General features: G+C 43.4%; 1 protein-coding gene across 4 annotated transcripts in view; it reads left to right on the top strand.

Moving 5' to 3' along the window:
* SYNE2 (spectrin repeat containing, nuclear envelope 2) overlaps positions 1 to 15,991 on the top strand; it is a 154,161-nt gene that overhangs the window by 73,611 nt on the left and 64,559 nt on the right. For 3 of the 4 annotated variants that reach the window (XM_014951607.1, XM_014951608.1, XM_014951610.1), the window contains 10 exons: positions 5,338 to 5,523; positions 6,529 to 6,696; positions 7,746 to 7,853; positions 8,813 to 8,925; positions 9,549 to 9,690; positions 11,797 to 11,928; positions 12,460 to 12,612; positions 12,862 to 13,071; positions 14,195 to 14,296; positions 15,760 to 15,879. In XM_014951607.1, coding sequence (XP_014807093.1) covers positions 5,338 to 5,523; positions 6,529 to 6,696; positions 7,746 to 7,853; positions 8,813 to 8,925; positions 9,549 to 9,690; positions 11,797 to 11,928; positions 12,460 to 12,612; positions 12,862 to 13,071; positions 14,195 to 14,296; positions 15,760 to 15,879 — 1,434 coding nt within the window. The remainder of the gene's footprint in view (positions 1 to 5,337; positions 5,524 to 6,528; positions 6,697 to 7,745; positions 7,854 to 8,812; positions 8,926 to 9,548; positions 9,691 to 11,796; positions 11,929 to 12,459; positions 12,613 to 12,861; positions 13,072 to 14,194; positions 14,297 to 15,759; positions 15,880 to 15,991) is intronic. The other variant, XM_014951609.1, reaches the window with a different exon arrangement.

The raw sequence follows: 15,991 nt of genomic DNA on the forward strand, positions 1-15,991 counted from the left end.
CTAAGCTCCCTTTGCAGCCACAGGAGATGTAGTCACTGCACAACCACCGTGAACGCTTGCCCGTGTTAGTCTGAGCTGAACCCCTGGCTGCACTCTCCATTGAGGATAATAGGATTTTAGACACCAGTGTTCAAGAGATTTAACCTCCAGCTGAATGTTTTGGGGTTCCAGGAGCCTTACGAGGCAGCATACACCCTCCTGGCACCTCTACGTGCCACCACTGTGCTTTGTCAGCATCTTGCCTTCAGGTGGTGGGACCCAGTGATACAGAAATTCAGTGGAGCAGATCCTTGAGCTGGATGCAGCAACTCGGTGGAGAGAGTGCTGTCGGTCTGTAAGCCAGGGTCCTTCTCTACTCAAGCAGACAAGTTTTTTAGAGAAGGCCTCCTTTCTCAAACCCTACCAGAGGGCTTTTTTGCTTGCAGCATCTTATCCACTTCAGTGTTTTTCTATACGGTGGCATTTCCATACCCTACACGGCTCCTTGTAGTAGAAGGGAGGAGACATTTATTTTTATACATGATAAATCTATTTGTTTACCTTAGAGACGTGTGTATATGTAGAGATTTATGAAGTTGATTATGTTCTCCATTTAGAGCTTAACTGCATGCTAAAATTAATTCCTACTCTCTCAGTGATTGCTAAATGATACCATTTCCTCCCTCTGGCATTTTGTCCCTCCCATGCAAACATACCTGCTTCCTAATTCAGTGATAGCAGCCTAAAACACAATTTAGGATTCAGAGAAACATTTGAATTACTGGATGAGGAAGAAAAGACAGGTTGTAGTTGTAGGTGACTCCCTTCTGAGGGAAACAGAGGGTCCAATATGCCAGGCAGTCCCTCCTCTTAGGGAAGCCTGCATCACTAGGAAACTTCCTAGCCTGCTTCAGCCCTTGGACTATTACCTACTGTTGCTCTTCCACATGGGTGGTGATGGAGCCGCAACATGAAGTGCAAGGGCAACCAAAAGAGACTTCAGGGCCTTGGGGTAATTGGTAAGGGAATCTGGAGCTCAGGTAATTTTTCTCTCTATCCTTCCAGTTGTGGGCAGCAACAACTGGAAGAAAAACATGGACCCAGTCTGTAAATACACGGTTATGTGGCTGGTGTCACCACCACCACAGTTTTGGGTTTTTTTGGTGATGGGATGGCCTACACAACACCAGCCTTGTTGGCTGTCATGTCCCACTCAGCAAAGGGCCGGGGGGAGATGTAAGTGACTCAGATTTGCAAATCCCCAGCAGTGTGGACTAAGGTGAGACAACTCTCAAGGTCCCTATGCAAACATTTATTAGATTCCCACAGTGATTAATATATGTCTTAACTAGGTCTGCAATAATTGGTTAGGTGTATAACAAATTATGGCCAGCGGTAAGGTATGCCTTGCATTACTTAGCAACAGGTATACAACAAATTATGGCAAGTGGTACTTAATAACAGGTATACAATGAGCTGTGACAAGCAGTACGGTATGCCCTGTGTTCCTCCTTTGAAAGAAAAGAGAAAAGGAAAATAAAAGAAACAACGGGATAGAGAAGAAGAGGTTGAGAGGGATAGATGAAGCTGTCCTGGTTCCAGCTCGGTCCAGCTGACAGGGCCATAAGAGCGCTCTTCTGTGTATCCCCAGGGAAAAATCTCCTTCAGGAAAAAAAACAACTCTCAGGCAAAAAATTCTCTCCAGGAGTCGTCCCCTTTTTTTGTTTGCCCACCCCTAGGAGTAGCACACAGCATGATTTTGGTGGGGAGACGAGAGCTACAGTCACATACATTTAGCGTGATTTCGATAATCTTCGTTAGCATGTGCAGGGGTGTGAACTTTAATAGGCATTTCACGGATAATGGAGGCAAAGGTCACCACGAGGCATAGCAGCTTTCTGAAGAAACAGGTAGCCCTGCAAGAGACAAAAACCAGGGTGATTCTCTGTCTAAGACTGTCTTCCTGCCTGGAGGATGAGAATTTTTTCTCTCTCTCATGAATTACACAAGAGATAAGCGGGTGTTAGCCTTATCAGTTCCTTGAGCAGAAGGCCTGGTACTTGTGAGTGTTGGAGACATTCAAGCTGCTTTGTTTAGGGGAAATGACATGAGACTCACCTTTCTCAAAGGAGGATGAAGAGGATCTTTGCTGGTGAGCTAGTGGGGCTGACTGACAGAGCTTTAAACTAGGCTTAAACTAAGCTTGTCGGGCTCGTCCATGAAAAGCTGTGGGATGAAACACCGAGGTGCACCCCTAGAGGGTGTTAGCAAGGGCCCTCAGCCTGCTGCTCTGAGACGTGCTGGGCACACTGGAGGACACTTGAAGTCTTATGAAGATGAGCCAGGGACTCCTGAGTTAATAGGAGTTAATGGGGAAACACCATGGAAACACCTCAAAGGAATTAAAGGGTGTTCCTCTAAGAAAATGACAAGGCCAGCAATCCAGCTGGAGTGCCTTGACACCAATGCATACAGCATGGGCAACAAACAGGAGGGTTTGGAAGCCACCATGCTAATAGAAAACTACAACCTAGTTGCCATTACTGGAACTCAGTGGGATGAATCTCGTGAGGGAATGCAGCTGTTGATTCTACAGGCTGTTCAGAAGGAACAGGGAAGACAGGATGGATAGAGGGGGTGCCCTCTGCATCAAGAAGTGGATAGATTGTGAAGAGCTGTCTCTGACAAATAGGCACAAGCAGGTTGAAAGCTTATGAGTAAGAATTAAGAGACTGAGGCAACAAAGGGCACCTTGTGGTTGGTATCTACAGGGTGCCCGATCAAGGGGTGTCTATTGACAAAGCCTCCAGCCACAGGAGGCATCACACTTGCAGGCTCTCATCCTGCTGACATCTGATGGAAAAGTAAAACTTTGAAAGAAGCCCCCTCCCTGATGTGTGTTTTTTGGGACCTCCCTGGCTGAGGCTGGGAAGAGGAGAGCTTTCTGTGCAGGAACACACAGCCAGCCCGTGTGACTAATTCTTCTTCTGCCCGCATCTTTCCTTCCGTGCCCACCTTTCCTCCTGCCCCATCTGCCTGAATCCCTTCCTGCAATTCCAGGTGTGACTTGCTCCCTCAATTCACTGCCTCCCCTGTTTTTTAATGCCTTGACTTTCCACTTGGAGAGGAAGAGGATTTTGCTGCTCTCTCCGGCTGTTTTCCACCTTCCCTCTGTTTTCTGGAGGTGGTATCTGAGGTCTCCATCGCTGTTATTAATTCTATAGGCAGTCCAGGGGACTCCTGGAATGCACGGAGGATAACTTCTTAAGCCAGGTAATAGACAGTCCCACCAGAGGAGAAGCATTACTGGACCTGTTGGTCACCAACACAAGTGAGCTAATTGGTGACAGCAAGATTGGAGGCAGCCTGGGCTGCAGTGATCACACACTGGTGGAGTTCGCAGTCCTGAAAGATATGGGTCAGGCAAAGAGTAAAGTCAGGACCCTGAATTTTAGGAAAGCAAACTCCCAGCTCTTCAAGGAGTTAGTTAATAGGACCCCCTGGGAAAGTGCCTTCTTAAAAAAACCTTATTAGGACCTTTCAATATTTGAAGGGGGCTTATAAGAAAGATGGGGACAGACTTTTTAACAGGGCCTGTTCAGATAGGACAAGGAGTACTGGTTTTTAACTAAATGAAGGTAGATTTAGACTAGATACAAGGAAGAAATTTTTCACACTGAGGGTGGTGAAACGCTGGAACGTGTTACCCAGAGGTGTGGTAGATGCCTCATCCTTAGAAACATTCAAGGTCAGGTTGAATGGGACTCTGAGCAACCTGATCTCGTGAAGGATATCCTTGCCTCTTTAAAGGACCCTTCCAACCTTAAACCATTCTGTGATTCTACTGTATTTTAGTTGTGCCACTGTAATTGTCCACTTCGTGGCATCTCCATGGTCTCAGCACACAAATGCATGCCATGTGCATGAACACCTGCACAGATGATACCAGTTTGTTTTAGTGAACTGATTTGACTACCTATCTCAGTGTCTATTTCTGTAGAGGAAGGGGATAGACTTTACGACAGTAACAATGTCTGGCTGGGGAGTGGCCGGGCATGCTGTAAGTGTAAACTAAATCCTTGTGTACACATCCATGTGTGACGAAAGGTGGTTGTGCACAGTATTATATGTGTGTAATGTTTTGTTATTTAACTGAATTAACTAAAACAAACAGGCTTAGAACTAGAGGTGGGAATTTCAGGTGGAATTTCAGTGAAGTAAACTGGTATTTTTTTAGTTTTTCGGTCATGTCTACCTCGCAAGACCTTCTAGACTGCTCTGGGATCTGTACACTCAGATTGACTTTCTGTGTTTAATGACGCTGTCCCATACTGTCTTATAGAATTGTAGAGTCATTGAGGTTGGAAAAGACCCTTGGGATCATTGAGTTCAACCATCTACAAAGCTACCAATTCTACAAAGCTCTTCCCTACACCATATCCCACAGCACCACATCTAAACGACTCTTAAACACAATCAGGGATGGTGACTTGACCACCTCCCTGGGCAGCCTATTCCAATGCCTGACCATCTTAGAGACAAACAAGAACAGTAATGATTAAAGTAAGACATTGATAGATGAAACGATGCAGTTTTGCTCTCTGTTTTTCTGCCGAATCTCATTTTAATACGGAGCTTGTGTGCTGCCACTGACACCATCTCTAGAGCCGTGGGAGTGTCCAGGTAGTTTTGTTCTTGTGCTGGTGTGCTTGATTTACTTACCAAGTACTGGTATTGGAGGTGTATACGTACCTTGTACAGCCTTCCAAGCGACTGCTGATATCTCCAAGTACTTCTCCTTATTACAAAGAATTCACTTTAATAATTATTACTTATTACAAGTATAAAGAATTACACAAGACATACTTAAAAATACACCATTTTTTCTGTGTGACACAAAGCCCGAACAAAGATATTTAACTTTTGCAACCAACCATGTGAGTAGCTTATAAGCATTACCCAAAAGCTTGCTTTGCAGCTTTAAACTGCTTCGTTTTCACATCTAACTCCCACAGCAAAACATCTCTCCTCAGGGGAGAACTGGTTAATGGTGAGTCATCCCATATCCTGTGCGCTCAGGTGTACCTGAGCGAATGCAAATCCCGCCTGGAAACCTGTTACACCAGATCCGGGATCGCCTGGCTGCTGAGTTTCCCTTTCTTTTTCTCTTTTCCTCCTTTTTTTTTTTTTCTTGTTTAATCTGAGAAGGCGGTTGCGGAGTTCTTTCGGAGCTCTGTGAGTGTGAAAGTTAAAACATTTCCCACTGGTAAGGGGAGGGGAAAGAAAGGAAAAAAAAAGACCAAAACCAAAAAACCAGATATCTAACTGTGGTTCTTTCTTTCATGTGCTTTGCTTCAGAGTGACACGCTGCCTCCCGAAGCGGTGGATGGTGGGAGGCCTGAGCCAGAAACGATCCTCCAGGCGTGCCAGGCCCAGGTTGCTGAGCTGGAAGAATGCCTAGACAAAACTAAAGTGTCCTTGGGGTCAGACCCCCAGACCCCCAAAATGCAGCAGATGGTGGAACAGAAGCTGGCCGATTGCGAGGTAAGGAGGAGGGGTCAGTTTGCTGCTGCCATCCCAACAAGCTGCCTTTCCCTGGGGGGGTGTGTGTGTGTCTGCAGAAGAGCTACGCTTCCTGCTTCTCTCCTCACTTAATCGGCTTCGTTACACTGTGCAGAAAACAGATAACCCCCTGATTTCAGTTTCAGGTGCAACTTTCCGAGGGCTTAGTTAAAATACCTATTTTTACAATAGGGATCTTTATGCACCCTGGGGGATATAGGTAGAACTCGAGTATTTTTAAAGCTTTGGGTTTTTTGGATTATTTTCAGAATTTTGAATCCTCTATTAAAAAGCAATTCTTCATTGATCTCTTCATCCTAAATCAGCTAGAAAAAAAAAAAGGAATATTTTTTTGATGTAAAGCAGTTAATGTATTGCTTTGCAGTTGAGTCATGGTACCTGTCTCCAGGTCACCTTAAAAACATGAGTTTAAAATAATGCAGAGATGCACTTGGATTTACAGCAGCTTGGATCAAAACCAGACCCCAACGGTTTACAATGGCCTGGCTGACACATGGTAACATTAATTCAATGACTTTAATAACACTACATTAATAACATTAATAATTAACATTAATTCAGCATCATTCATCCCAAAGTGTGATGCGAGCGGTCTGTGCACTGCCTCCTTCTCCCCCACTGGTGTGTGTTGCCTTCTTGGTTGCATCCAAAGGGAGTCTATCGTTTCTGCTGCCCCCTTTTATAAGTCCATATCTGAGTTTATAACTCTGTATCTGAGTTAATAAAATTCCTGAAGTTAATATAACTTCCCCGAAGAAGCTGTTGTTTGAAAACATTTTATTTGATTGTTCAGAATCAAAAGATACTCTATTGGAGAATTTCTAGGGTGTTTGCAGCTATTTCTCTTTTTGCCTGTATGTTTGTGTTCTCTTCAGACAGGGGAGGCGTGAGCATTGCCTTCAGAATGTTAACAGGAAAGGAGCGTTGTACTTCTAAGAATGAATAATTGACTGCTGTCCCTTTTAGGTGGTGTTGTCAGAGATTGAACAGAATGTCCTTTCTTTATGGAAAGACTGTGGAGGTAGTGCACAGTACCAACAAGAGACAGAGGCGCTTTCCTTGAAGCTGAAGGAAGTGAAGTGCAATTTGGAAAAAGTCCAGGCGATGCTTCAAGACAGATACAGTGAAGAGCAGGTATAGCACATGAATGCTGTGCAGAGCAAAAGAGAGTCACGGTGCTTTAACGTGCTGTAGTTGCAGAAGAACAGTTAGAGGTCACCATGTGAAGCAAGGAAGGGAAAAAAGTCAATCAGAAATGTCAGACTTGCTGTTATTCTACTTTACAGTGCTGTATAATTATTTGTACTTTGCAGCAAGTAGTGGATTTTTAATGAATCTCTGAACAACATCCTTTCTTCTCTAAGTGCTCAGTGACAGAGGTTAAGATCTTGTGAGGAGTACAGGAAAGGGATAAGAAGTGGGAGTGTTTTGTTTTGGTTGTGTCGTCTTCTGTTTTTTTTTAATGCCTTTGAAATGCCATGGTGTTTGTCTGTGACAGTGTCGCAGCAGAGGCACTTAAGCAGTAACTCCCTATTTCAATAATGCATCAGTGGCAAGGGCAGTGACTCTGCCAGTTCTCCTGTGCCACAGCTGCACAGTCTTTGCTGAGTTTCCCAATGGATGAGACAATAAATCCCAGCTTCAGAGCCAATTCCCACTCTGTTTTTCAAGGGCAGCGCACCTAATGTGTTTGTGTAAAAGCAGCCACAGTCTCTCTAGTGCTGGAGGAGCACAGTCTAAGAGGGAGCTTGCATGGCCCAGGAGAACATTGGCACTGGTAAAGGCTCCTGTTGAACTGTCCCCGTGAGCACAGACAGATAGAAAATCCAGGTGGATGAGCAAACTTACAATCATGAATTGCACATCCCTATAATTTGGTCAGACAACAAGAAATGAGGGTTAGTCTCAATTAATCTGCTAACAGGAAGAGCCAAACCAGCCCTGTAACTGTCAGGGAGAGAAATGTGAGGGCTTTAGCAGCAGGTTAGAATGGATCAAACTGTCAGTAAATGGAACTGGATGGAAATCTTTGCAAGGGCAGCAACTGTGTTTGATGCACTGCAGAGTCTGTGTATGGGATGTCTGAGACGGCTCCGCTTTCGCCATTTTCCCCACACTGCCCCTGCAGGTTCTGCCCTCTTGTCAAGTCTGGAAGCCTTCCCACAACGGGTTTCTCTTTACAGAGTCACAACAGGAACAGAATCGACCCAGAGCCCCTTGAGGTTTTACACCCAAATGACTCCAGCGTGCCCCAGCCGCTCGTTCGGCACAACAGTTGCCAGCACCCACAGGTAATTCTCCTACCGTCCAGGAGCCCGGCTGCTGCATATCCCTTGTGGGTGTGGGCTGCCTTTAATACCTCCTGCAATTTCCACTCTGGGATCAAGTCTGTGAGGGGCAGATTTTGGCCATCCCTCTCCTCAGGATTTAGGGGAGTTTGTTAGGATGGAGAAAGGCCTCACCCCTAAAATCCTGTGCCCAAAAGGTTTAGTAATACTATGAAGGTGGATGGTACCCTGACACTTGTCTTGTCTCATAATGATTCAGATGGCATCACCTGTCCTTCCGATCTCCTGTCTTTGAAGCATTGATTTATTTTGAAATCTGGATCTATATATGGACATTGTTTTTGGAGACGAATTTGAAGATAAAGCTGTGTGAGCATTTTCCCATGGGCTAACTCACAATGACTTTAAGGTTGTTGTTAGTGCAATAAAAAAAAATCCGATGATGTTCTGTGCTCTGTAAACTACCTCTGTTTTGCTGACTCAAAACTAGGTTTTGTCCTTTTCGTGCTGTTAGAAAAGAGTTGAAGAAAATGAGCCAGCCCGCACTGGTAAAATTGCTCACTTTTCACTTGACGCTCTCTTTTTAACTAATGGAACTCGAACTCAACCTCATATTTGAGGAAATTCCCATTTTCCCCCTTGCCTTTTTCTCTGTATAAGGATGGCAGTCAATGGTCTTTAAATTTCCACATGTGCATAATTTGTATCTGACTGATGGTTTTTGCTTTTAAATCTTTAGCTCAGGCATAAATATATTCCATAAAAATACACCGTTTTCAGAAAACGGGTTGTTTGGTAAACTCATGTTTACACGTAAACTGCATTTTGTTCTGATAGATGTACTTTGGTTTTCTTTACTAAGTGAATTAATGTATAATGTGACTGGAAAAGCACAGGCATCATTTCAGATTAATACAGTGCACACAACTGATTTGACTGTTCACGCTGTTCTCTGTGCACAGGATCTGAAAGCAAAAGCAGCAGAGCAGAAAAGCCTCATGGACTTCATTGAGTCGTGCGTGGAAAAAATGCAGCCGCAGTTTGAAGACAGCGTGACTCAGAAATTGGAATCAAGGTACAAAATAACACAATCAGTTCCCAAATTCAGTGATGTAAAACTGCCTCAACCTGCTGAAACTTCGCAGTGTCGCCATTGGTTCTGTGCAGGAATATGTGCCTCTGGGACACTTCTGCCATCAACAGTCTAGAGAAATGGAGTATGGTTTATGTGATGGCCTCTTTGAGACTGGGCTGACTCCAGTTTTTAGAATCAGTCTTGTTATTGGGCAGGACTGACACCTGCCATAAACTAAAGCAGGCCTGTCTGGAGGCAAGTTTAGGTATCTCTATTCACAGCCTTTATTGTACAAACAGATGGAGACACCCAGTCACGTTTGAAGGCAGCATTTTTGAAAAGGGAACATTGGGATCGTGCACCTCCCAGCATGGAACCAAGACATGTGACAGGGCTGTGCTCCCCATAGTGTCATTTTAGAGATGGAGGCTGCCAGCTGGCCCCTTTCATGGGAAGGGAAAAGCCCAAAGAAACGTATCAAAGCTTGGATTAAATGTCATCCATGCATTTGGTTTCACACGGGTTTTGAGGCATTAGAAACTAATCCTATACAAGAAACTTTACAAATCTAATTTTGCTTATTCTGCTTCAGTATTTGCCATTGTAACGTTTTCTCCGTACAGCAATGGAGAATCTGATCCAAAGAGCAAGCAGGCTGATCCTACCTTAACTCCAAAGGACCAAACGGGTAATAAATGGCAATATTTACAGGAAGAGCTGTCATCGAAGATGAAGTCTCCTCTCTGCCAGATTGTGGAACCTCAGGTCCGTTTATATTCAGTAAAACACTTCTGCAGGCGGTTGGTTGTAGCAATTAAATAGCAATTAGTGTATCTTCCTGCATCATTGTTTCATGTCTCTACATCAGGTAACTGAAATCTATGCGAGCGCTCTCCAGAGGAAATTTTTTCTTTGATGTACTTTGGTTTTCTTTACTAAGTGAATTAATGTATAATGTGACTGGAAAAGCACAGGCATCATTTCAGATTAATACAGTGCACACAACTGATTTGACTGTTCACGCTGTTCTCTGTGCACAGGATCTGAAAGCAAAAGCAGCAGAGCAGAAAAGCCTCATGGACTTCATTGAGTCGTGCGTGGAAAAAATGCAGCCGCAGTTTGAAGACAGCGTGACTCAGAAATTGGAATCAAGGTACAAAATAACACAATCAGTTCCCAAATTCAGTGATGTAAAACTGCCTCAACCTGCTGAAACTTCGCAGTGTCGCCATTGGTTCTGTGCAGGAATATGTGCCTCTGGGACACTTCTGCCATCAACAGTCTAGAGAAATGGAGTATGGTTTATGTGATGGCCTCTTTGAGACTGGGCTGACTCCAGTTTTTAGAATCAGTCTTGTTATTGGGCAGGACTGACACCTGCCATAAACTAAAGCAGGCCTGTCTGGAGGCAAGTTTAGGTATCTCTATTCACAGCCTTTATTGTACAAACAGATGGAGACACCCAGTCACGTTTGAAGGCAGCATTTTTGAAAAGGGAACATTGGGATCGTGCACCTCCCAGCATGGAACCAAGACATGTGACAGGGCTGTGCTCCCCATAGTGTCATTTTAGAGATGGAGGCTGCCAGCTGGCCCCTTTCATGGGAAGGGAAAAGCCCAAAGAAACGTATCAAAGCTTGGATTAAATGTCATCCATGCATTTGGTTTCACACGGGTTTTGAGGCATTAGAAACTAATCCTATACAAGAAACTTTACAAATCTAATTTTGCTTATTCTGCTTCAGTATTTGCCATTGTAACGTTTTCTCCGTACAGCAATGGAGAATCTGATCCAAAGAGCAAGCAGGCTGATCCTACCTTAACTCCAAAGGACCAAACGGGTAATAAATGGCAATATTTACAGGAAGAGCTGTCATCGAAGATGAAGTCTCCTCTCTGCCAGATTGTGGAACCTCAGGTCCGTTTATATTCAGTAAAACACTTCTGCAGGCGGTTGGTTGTAGCAATTAAATAGCAATTAGTGTATCTTCCTGCATCATTGTTTCATGTCTCTACATCAGGTAACTGAAATCTATGCGAGCGCTCTCCAGAGGAAATTTTTTCTTTATACTGTGTTCATGATTGTCTTTTAATTTTACTTTGAGATAAATAACGTCTCTGAAGTAGTGACTACTAAGAATAGTATGGGAGCATATAGGTGAATACTTATAGTTAACAATCAGACCAGATATTATCTGTATAATTCTTTCAAGAGAGCTGAGCGAGTTAGCCAGCAAGCTCCCAACTGTTTGTCATGGATGTGAGGTAAGTCTCAGTTCTTCCAAGTGAAAATATTTTGGCCAAAACAAATCTCTGGTTTATATTTTGTTTTGCCGTTCTCCATTGTGTTCTCTCTTTCTCACGTATCAAAAGTGGAGTTTGGACTGCAACGAGAGCACCTGTATTTGTTCTGAGCAGGCAACAGAATTTTACTGCTTATGCAAAACTATCATTTCTGTTACTAAGGGGTTTGTTCGCATTCAGTTAGAATGACTAGATTCCCCATTCTCTGAAACTACTGCGTTACATGGAAGAATATCAGTCTTGTAGAAGGGTGAATGTCAGCCCTTCTTTTTCAGGCAGGACTTACACTGCAGTGGGCAGCAGGGCTGCCTTAACACAACGCACAACTTGTAGCCCTTAAAGCTTGGAATCAGAGGACCCTTTTCTTGGTCAACCTCCCATTAGGGCATAGCCCACCCAACTAATTTTTGCTAGTAGAACGGGGAACCCTGCTATCCAGGTGCCTTATATTAATGCCTTGAAATTTTCATTTTCATGCTTTTTGAGAGGAGTGTTATCTAGTTGCCTGTAGCCTTGTCTTCATATGAGCTCTTCACCTAATTGCAATGTTTGTTTTCCAAATACTAGATTACAACAAAGGTGAACGTGCTGCCCCGAGGCGCGTTCGCTAGTGCAGGAACCCCAACTGTGGAAGAACTGAAAACTTTCACCGTCCAGCTGGGAGACCTTAGCCAAGAAGCAAATGCGATGCATGCACAGGTAAAAATGGCATGTCCTAGCATTGCAAAAAGTATCAGGAATTCTAGACACAAGACATTGTCTGGCCACTAGGAAAAAGCCAATAACCACATCACTGCAAATGGTGTTCACTGTAGTGCAGCTTTTGCATCAGGTAGGGACTATAACGTAGAAATCACCTTAGGATTTTGAGAGGAAACCTTTCAGGTTTCAGCTATGATACTTCTGCTACCTAAAGCAAGGAGCCTGTGAAGGATTTCAGTAAATCTGCAGTGTTGGAGCTGATAAGACATACTGTATTGTGCCCATTCCTGAGATTAGAGACCTTTGAGACCACAGCCACTCCCAATACCTCAAAGGTCATTGGCTCAGCTTTGAGCTTGACGGCTCTGAATATTACATGCATATAAATGTCTCATGAACTTTGTCCTTAGTATTGCATTAATTTGATTTTATTATTAGCTGACTGAACCTCTAACCTTATACAAGTGAATAAATCTTAACCATGCCTTGGGTCAAAGTACTGAAAAATTCTGACTTGCCTTTACCCAGGATAATGTGGCAGAGGAAGTCTCTTCCAATTTGGACAGAAAATTGTTTGAGCTGCTTCTGGCAATCAGCCGATGTTTGAATAACATGGAGGAGATGTTAAACACCTCAGTCCTCTCCACTGAAGAGGCAGCAGTGCAGCAAGCTCTTTATGAGGTAACTGTCCTAAAGCATTGAGGGAACAAGAAACCCCAATGGATTTCTGGAATATATATGGCCTGATATTTCCTCTCTGTTTTTCTGTTATTCTTCAGGAAGAATTCCACCAAACTATTTGCTATTGAACAGATTTGGGCCTATGGCTTTCAACAACAATTATTGACTTGAGTCCTGCTGCTTTTTACAGGCAAGAATCTTCGGACAGAGACCGTTTTCACTCACATTATCTTTCTTTCAACCCTTTAGACTCTTTCTGTTGAGCTGCAAAAACTTCATGCTGACCTGAGTGATAGAAAGGATGACCTTCTAAAGTCTATTAGCTGCGCTGGTGGGAGCACAGATGTGTTCTGCGAGTGCTTTAACAACTTGCAGGCACGGCTGGAACAAACTCAGGCTGCCACGGCTTCAAGGAGCAGCTCTGTGAAAGCTGGGCTGGATCATAATAGCAATTATCAGGTACTCCACTGCCAAATGCACATCTTGTTTCGTAGCATCTGTTAGACTTGGCAGTGTTAATGCATTTGGGTTACAGATGAGCAATCTATAATGGACTTTCTTTATTCTTTTTCTTTTTTTTCCCCTGTACTAAACAAACTTGTCTTGGCCTCTGAAGAAACAAATTAATTTTTGGAGTTTACAGTGCTGTTTGTAATGCTCGCTGCCTTTGAGGCCTTGATCACAGTAGAAAGTTTGCATGTAGAAAGGATGGATGTAACCGGGGATCCCGTGTACACGGAGCTACAGGCTAAAGCAAGTTTCTGTGTGTAGGGATTAGGCCAAGGAGGGTTTTGTATATTCTTTCTGCTGCTGTGTGGACTCGCTCCCTTTTGGTGCCATTTCTGGCACTGGGCCACTTTTAGCTATGTATTGGATGTTGATTTGACACTTTGTATTTGCTGTTCCTTTAAATTTTGTGCCACAGTAGCAGAAGCCATAGTTTTGTGAATTTGCATTTTTTTGGTTCTTTTTCAGAAGAGCAGATTATGAGAAACTTTTCCATAGGTTCTCGGGATGGGCTAAATCTACTAGCTATTGCTGGAAAATACTCAGATGAGGTATTTAGGCTGAAGTAAGGAAAGAAAAGCCTGGTCTTTGAAATATAGTTTCCAATGTCCAGCAAAACTCTCGTGTGCTCCTCATCTGCAAGTCAGCCTAGCTCTTTACTGCTGAATAATAAAACAGTTCCTTTGAAGAACGCTGAGATGTTGTCTCCAAACAGTAGCAGGACTAGTCTTGCAATGTTTACTTATGCAGAATTCACGGAGCTCCATCAGCCCTCAGTAATGGGCCCAATTTCTCATTTTCAGAAAAGAAGAATTTGTTTCTCTATAAGTTTCCCAATTTTTTATGGTCGTAGAGGATCATTGTGACAGAGTAATCTGCTTTCTTACACTACACAGACTCTCCCTCAATTACTGCATTTAGCCCATAATGTGCATACTTTATGTTGGTTTTTTTTTAAAGAGGAAAAAAGTGCTTTTGCCCTAAGAGGTAACTATTTTGTTTGCTGTGTAATTTTGTCTAGTCATTATGATGTTCCTGATATGTAATATACCTGTGATGTTTGTTTCTTTTGCAGAATGAAACCAGGCGGCTCTATGATGAGTTAACTGAGAAAAAAGCTGCTCTGCAACAGTGCTTGAATGGAATACGTGGACATAATATTTCTGAACAGCTTCAGGTAATTTCATTCGAAGGAAAGGAGAGGAAAAACTCTCAGCATTAGCTATTATTTCCAGTTTTTTTGCAACCCATTAAGTTTCATATTTTCTAAAGTTTGAGTCTCACTTAGGTTTGAAGAATGGGAGAAGGAGAAAGTTCAGTATTTGCCACCTTTCTTTCTTTCTTTTTTTTTTTTTTTTAACTACACCTCAATCCATAGGGAGACCTAATTTGAGTCCTTTTAGTAGTTGGAGTGGAGGAACCAGTCTGTCCACAACCTCTCAGAGCAATTACACTACAGCAGGGAAGAAAAAGAGCTATGCAAAGTACAGCTTTTCACACGTTATGCCTTTTTATATGCAAAATGAGCTTTTCTTTGTGGGAATAGTACTCCAGTATTTATATCTACTCCTTCGGCACTTATGAGCACTTTAAAATAGGGCATTTGACCAGTTAAGTTATTATCTTCAACCTTGATAGGGTTTAGCAGAGAATTAAAAATGAACAGATTGCATATCCTCTCCAGAATGGTCATCACCCATCTATCTGCTTGTTGGTGAAGAAAAGAGGGGTCCCGAAACTTTTGTTTTATTATGAGCTCATAAACTTGTTTACAGACATGACCTTCTGCCAAGCTGAAAGCTACGTTCAGAGCTGCTGGATCCCCTAGAAGGGACTGCTCCCCTAGATATATTCATAGAATCATAGAATGGTTAGAGTTGGAAGGGACCTTAAAGATCACCCATTTCCAACCCCCCTGCCCTGGGCAGGGACACCTCCCACCAGACCAGGTTGCTCAAAGCCCCATCCAGCCTGGCCTTGAACGCCTCCAGGGATGGGGCAGCCACGACTTCCCTGGGCAGGATGAAGTTGTTCCAGTGCCTCACCATCCTCACAGGAAAGAATTTCTTTCTGGTGTCTAATCTAAATCTCCCCTCTTCCAGTTTAAAACCGTTACCCCTTGTCCTGTCACTCCACCCCCTGACAAAGAGTCCCTCCCCAGCTCTCCTGTAGCTCCCTTCAGATATTGGAAGGATATTCAGGCCTGCTTCTGTCAAGTACCCACTCTTGGAAAAGGAATGCTAGAAGTACGTAACTTCCATCCCTTCAGGGAGAACCTGTCTCAGTCCATCCCTAACCAAGTTTTTCTAATTCATAAGAAAAAATGGTATTTTCTGAGTCCGTGATTCCTTTTAATGGCTGCTCTTGAATTAGTAAACTGAAATGAGTGTTGGATGTTGGACTGAGACCCAAGACCTGAATTCCCTTCCTGGCTGTGTCATGTGCACCCAGGAAGCTGAGGCATGAACAGTCTGGTCTATTTAGCTTATAAGCTCATTGTATCTCAGGGTCTCATTGTGAACTTAACGTGGTACTAGCACAGCAGAGATCCAGCCCCTGGATCTGCTGCCATACTAGTGATAATAGGAAATGTAATGGAACAGAACTGTTCCTAATAGCTTATTTTGTCCTAAAATGCAGAAAACTGATGCCTGTGCTTTGGAGCTGCAAAACTTTGAAAACCAAGTAGCAAGACTGAGAGGCCATGGGGAAACATTTCAGTTACCTGTCACCTTAATCCATGAAGCTTATAAATTAGAGGTAAGATCACAGCACAGTTTCCACTTACTCAGCAAGGGTTGATTATTCTAAGCAAGGTATTTTTACCATCGAAAGGCTGATGGTAATTTTGCATTCTGGGAATATGTGTGTG

Source organism: Calidris pugnax, unplaced genomic scaffold (assembly GCF_001431845.1).
Source record: "Calidris pugnax isolate Ruff unplaced genomic scaffold, ASM143184v1 scaffold183, whole genome shotgun sequence".
Classification (NCBI taxonomy): domain Eukaryota; kingdom Metazoa; phylum Chordata; class Aves; order Charadriiformes; family Scolopacidae; genus Calidris; species Calidris pugnax.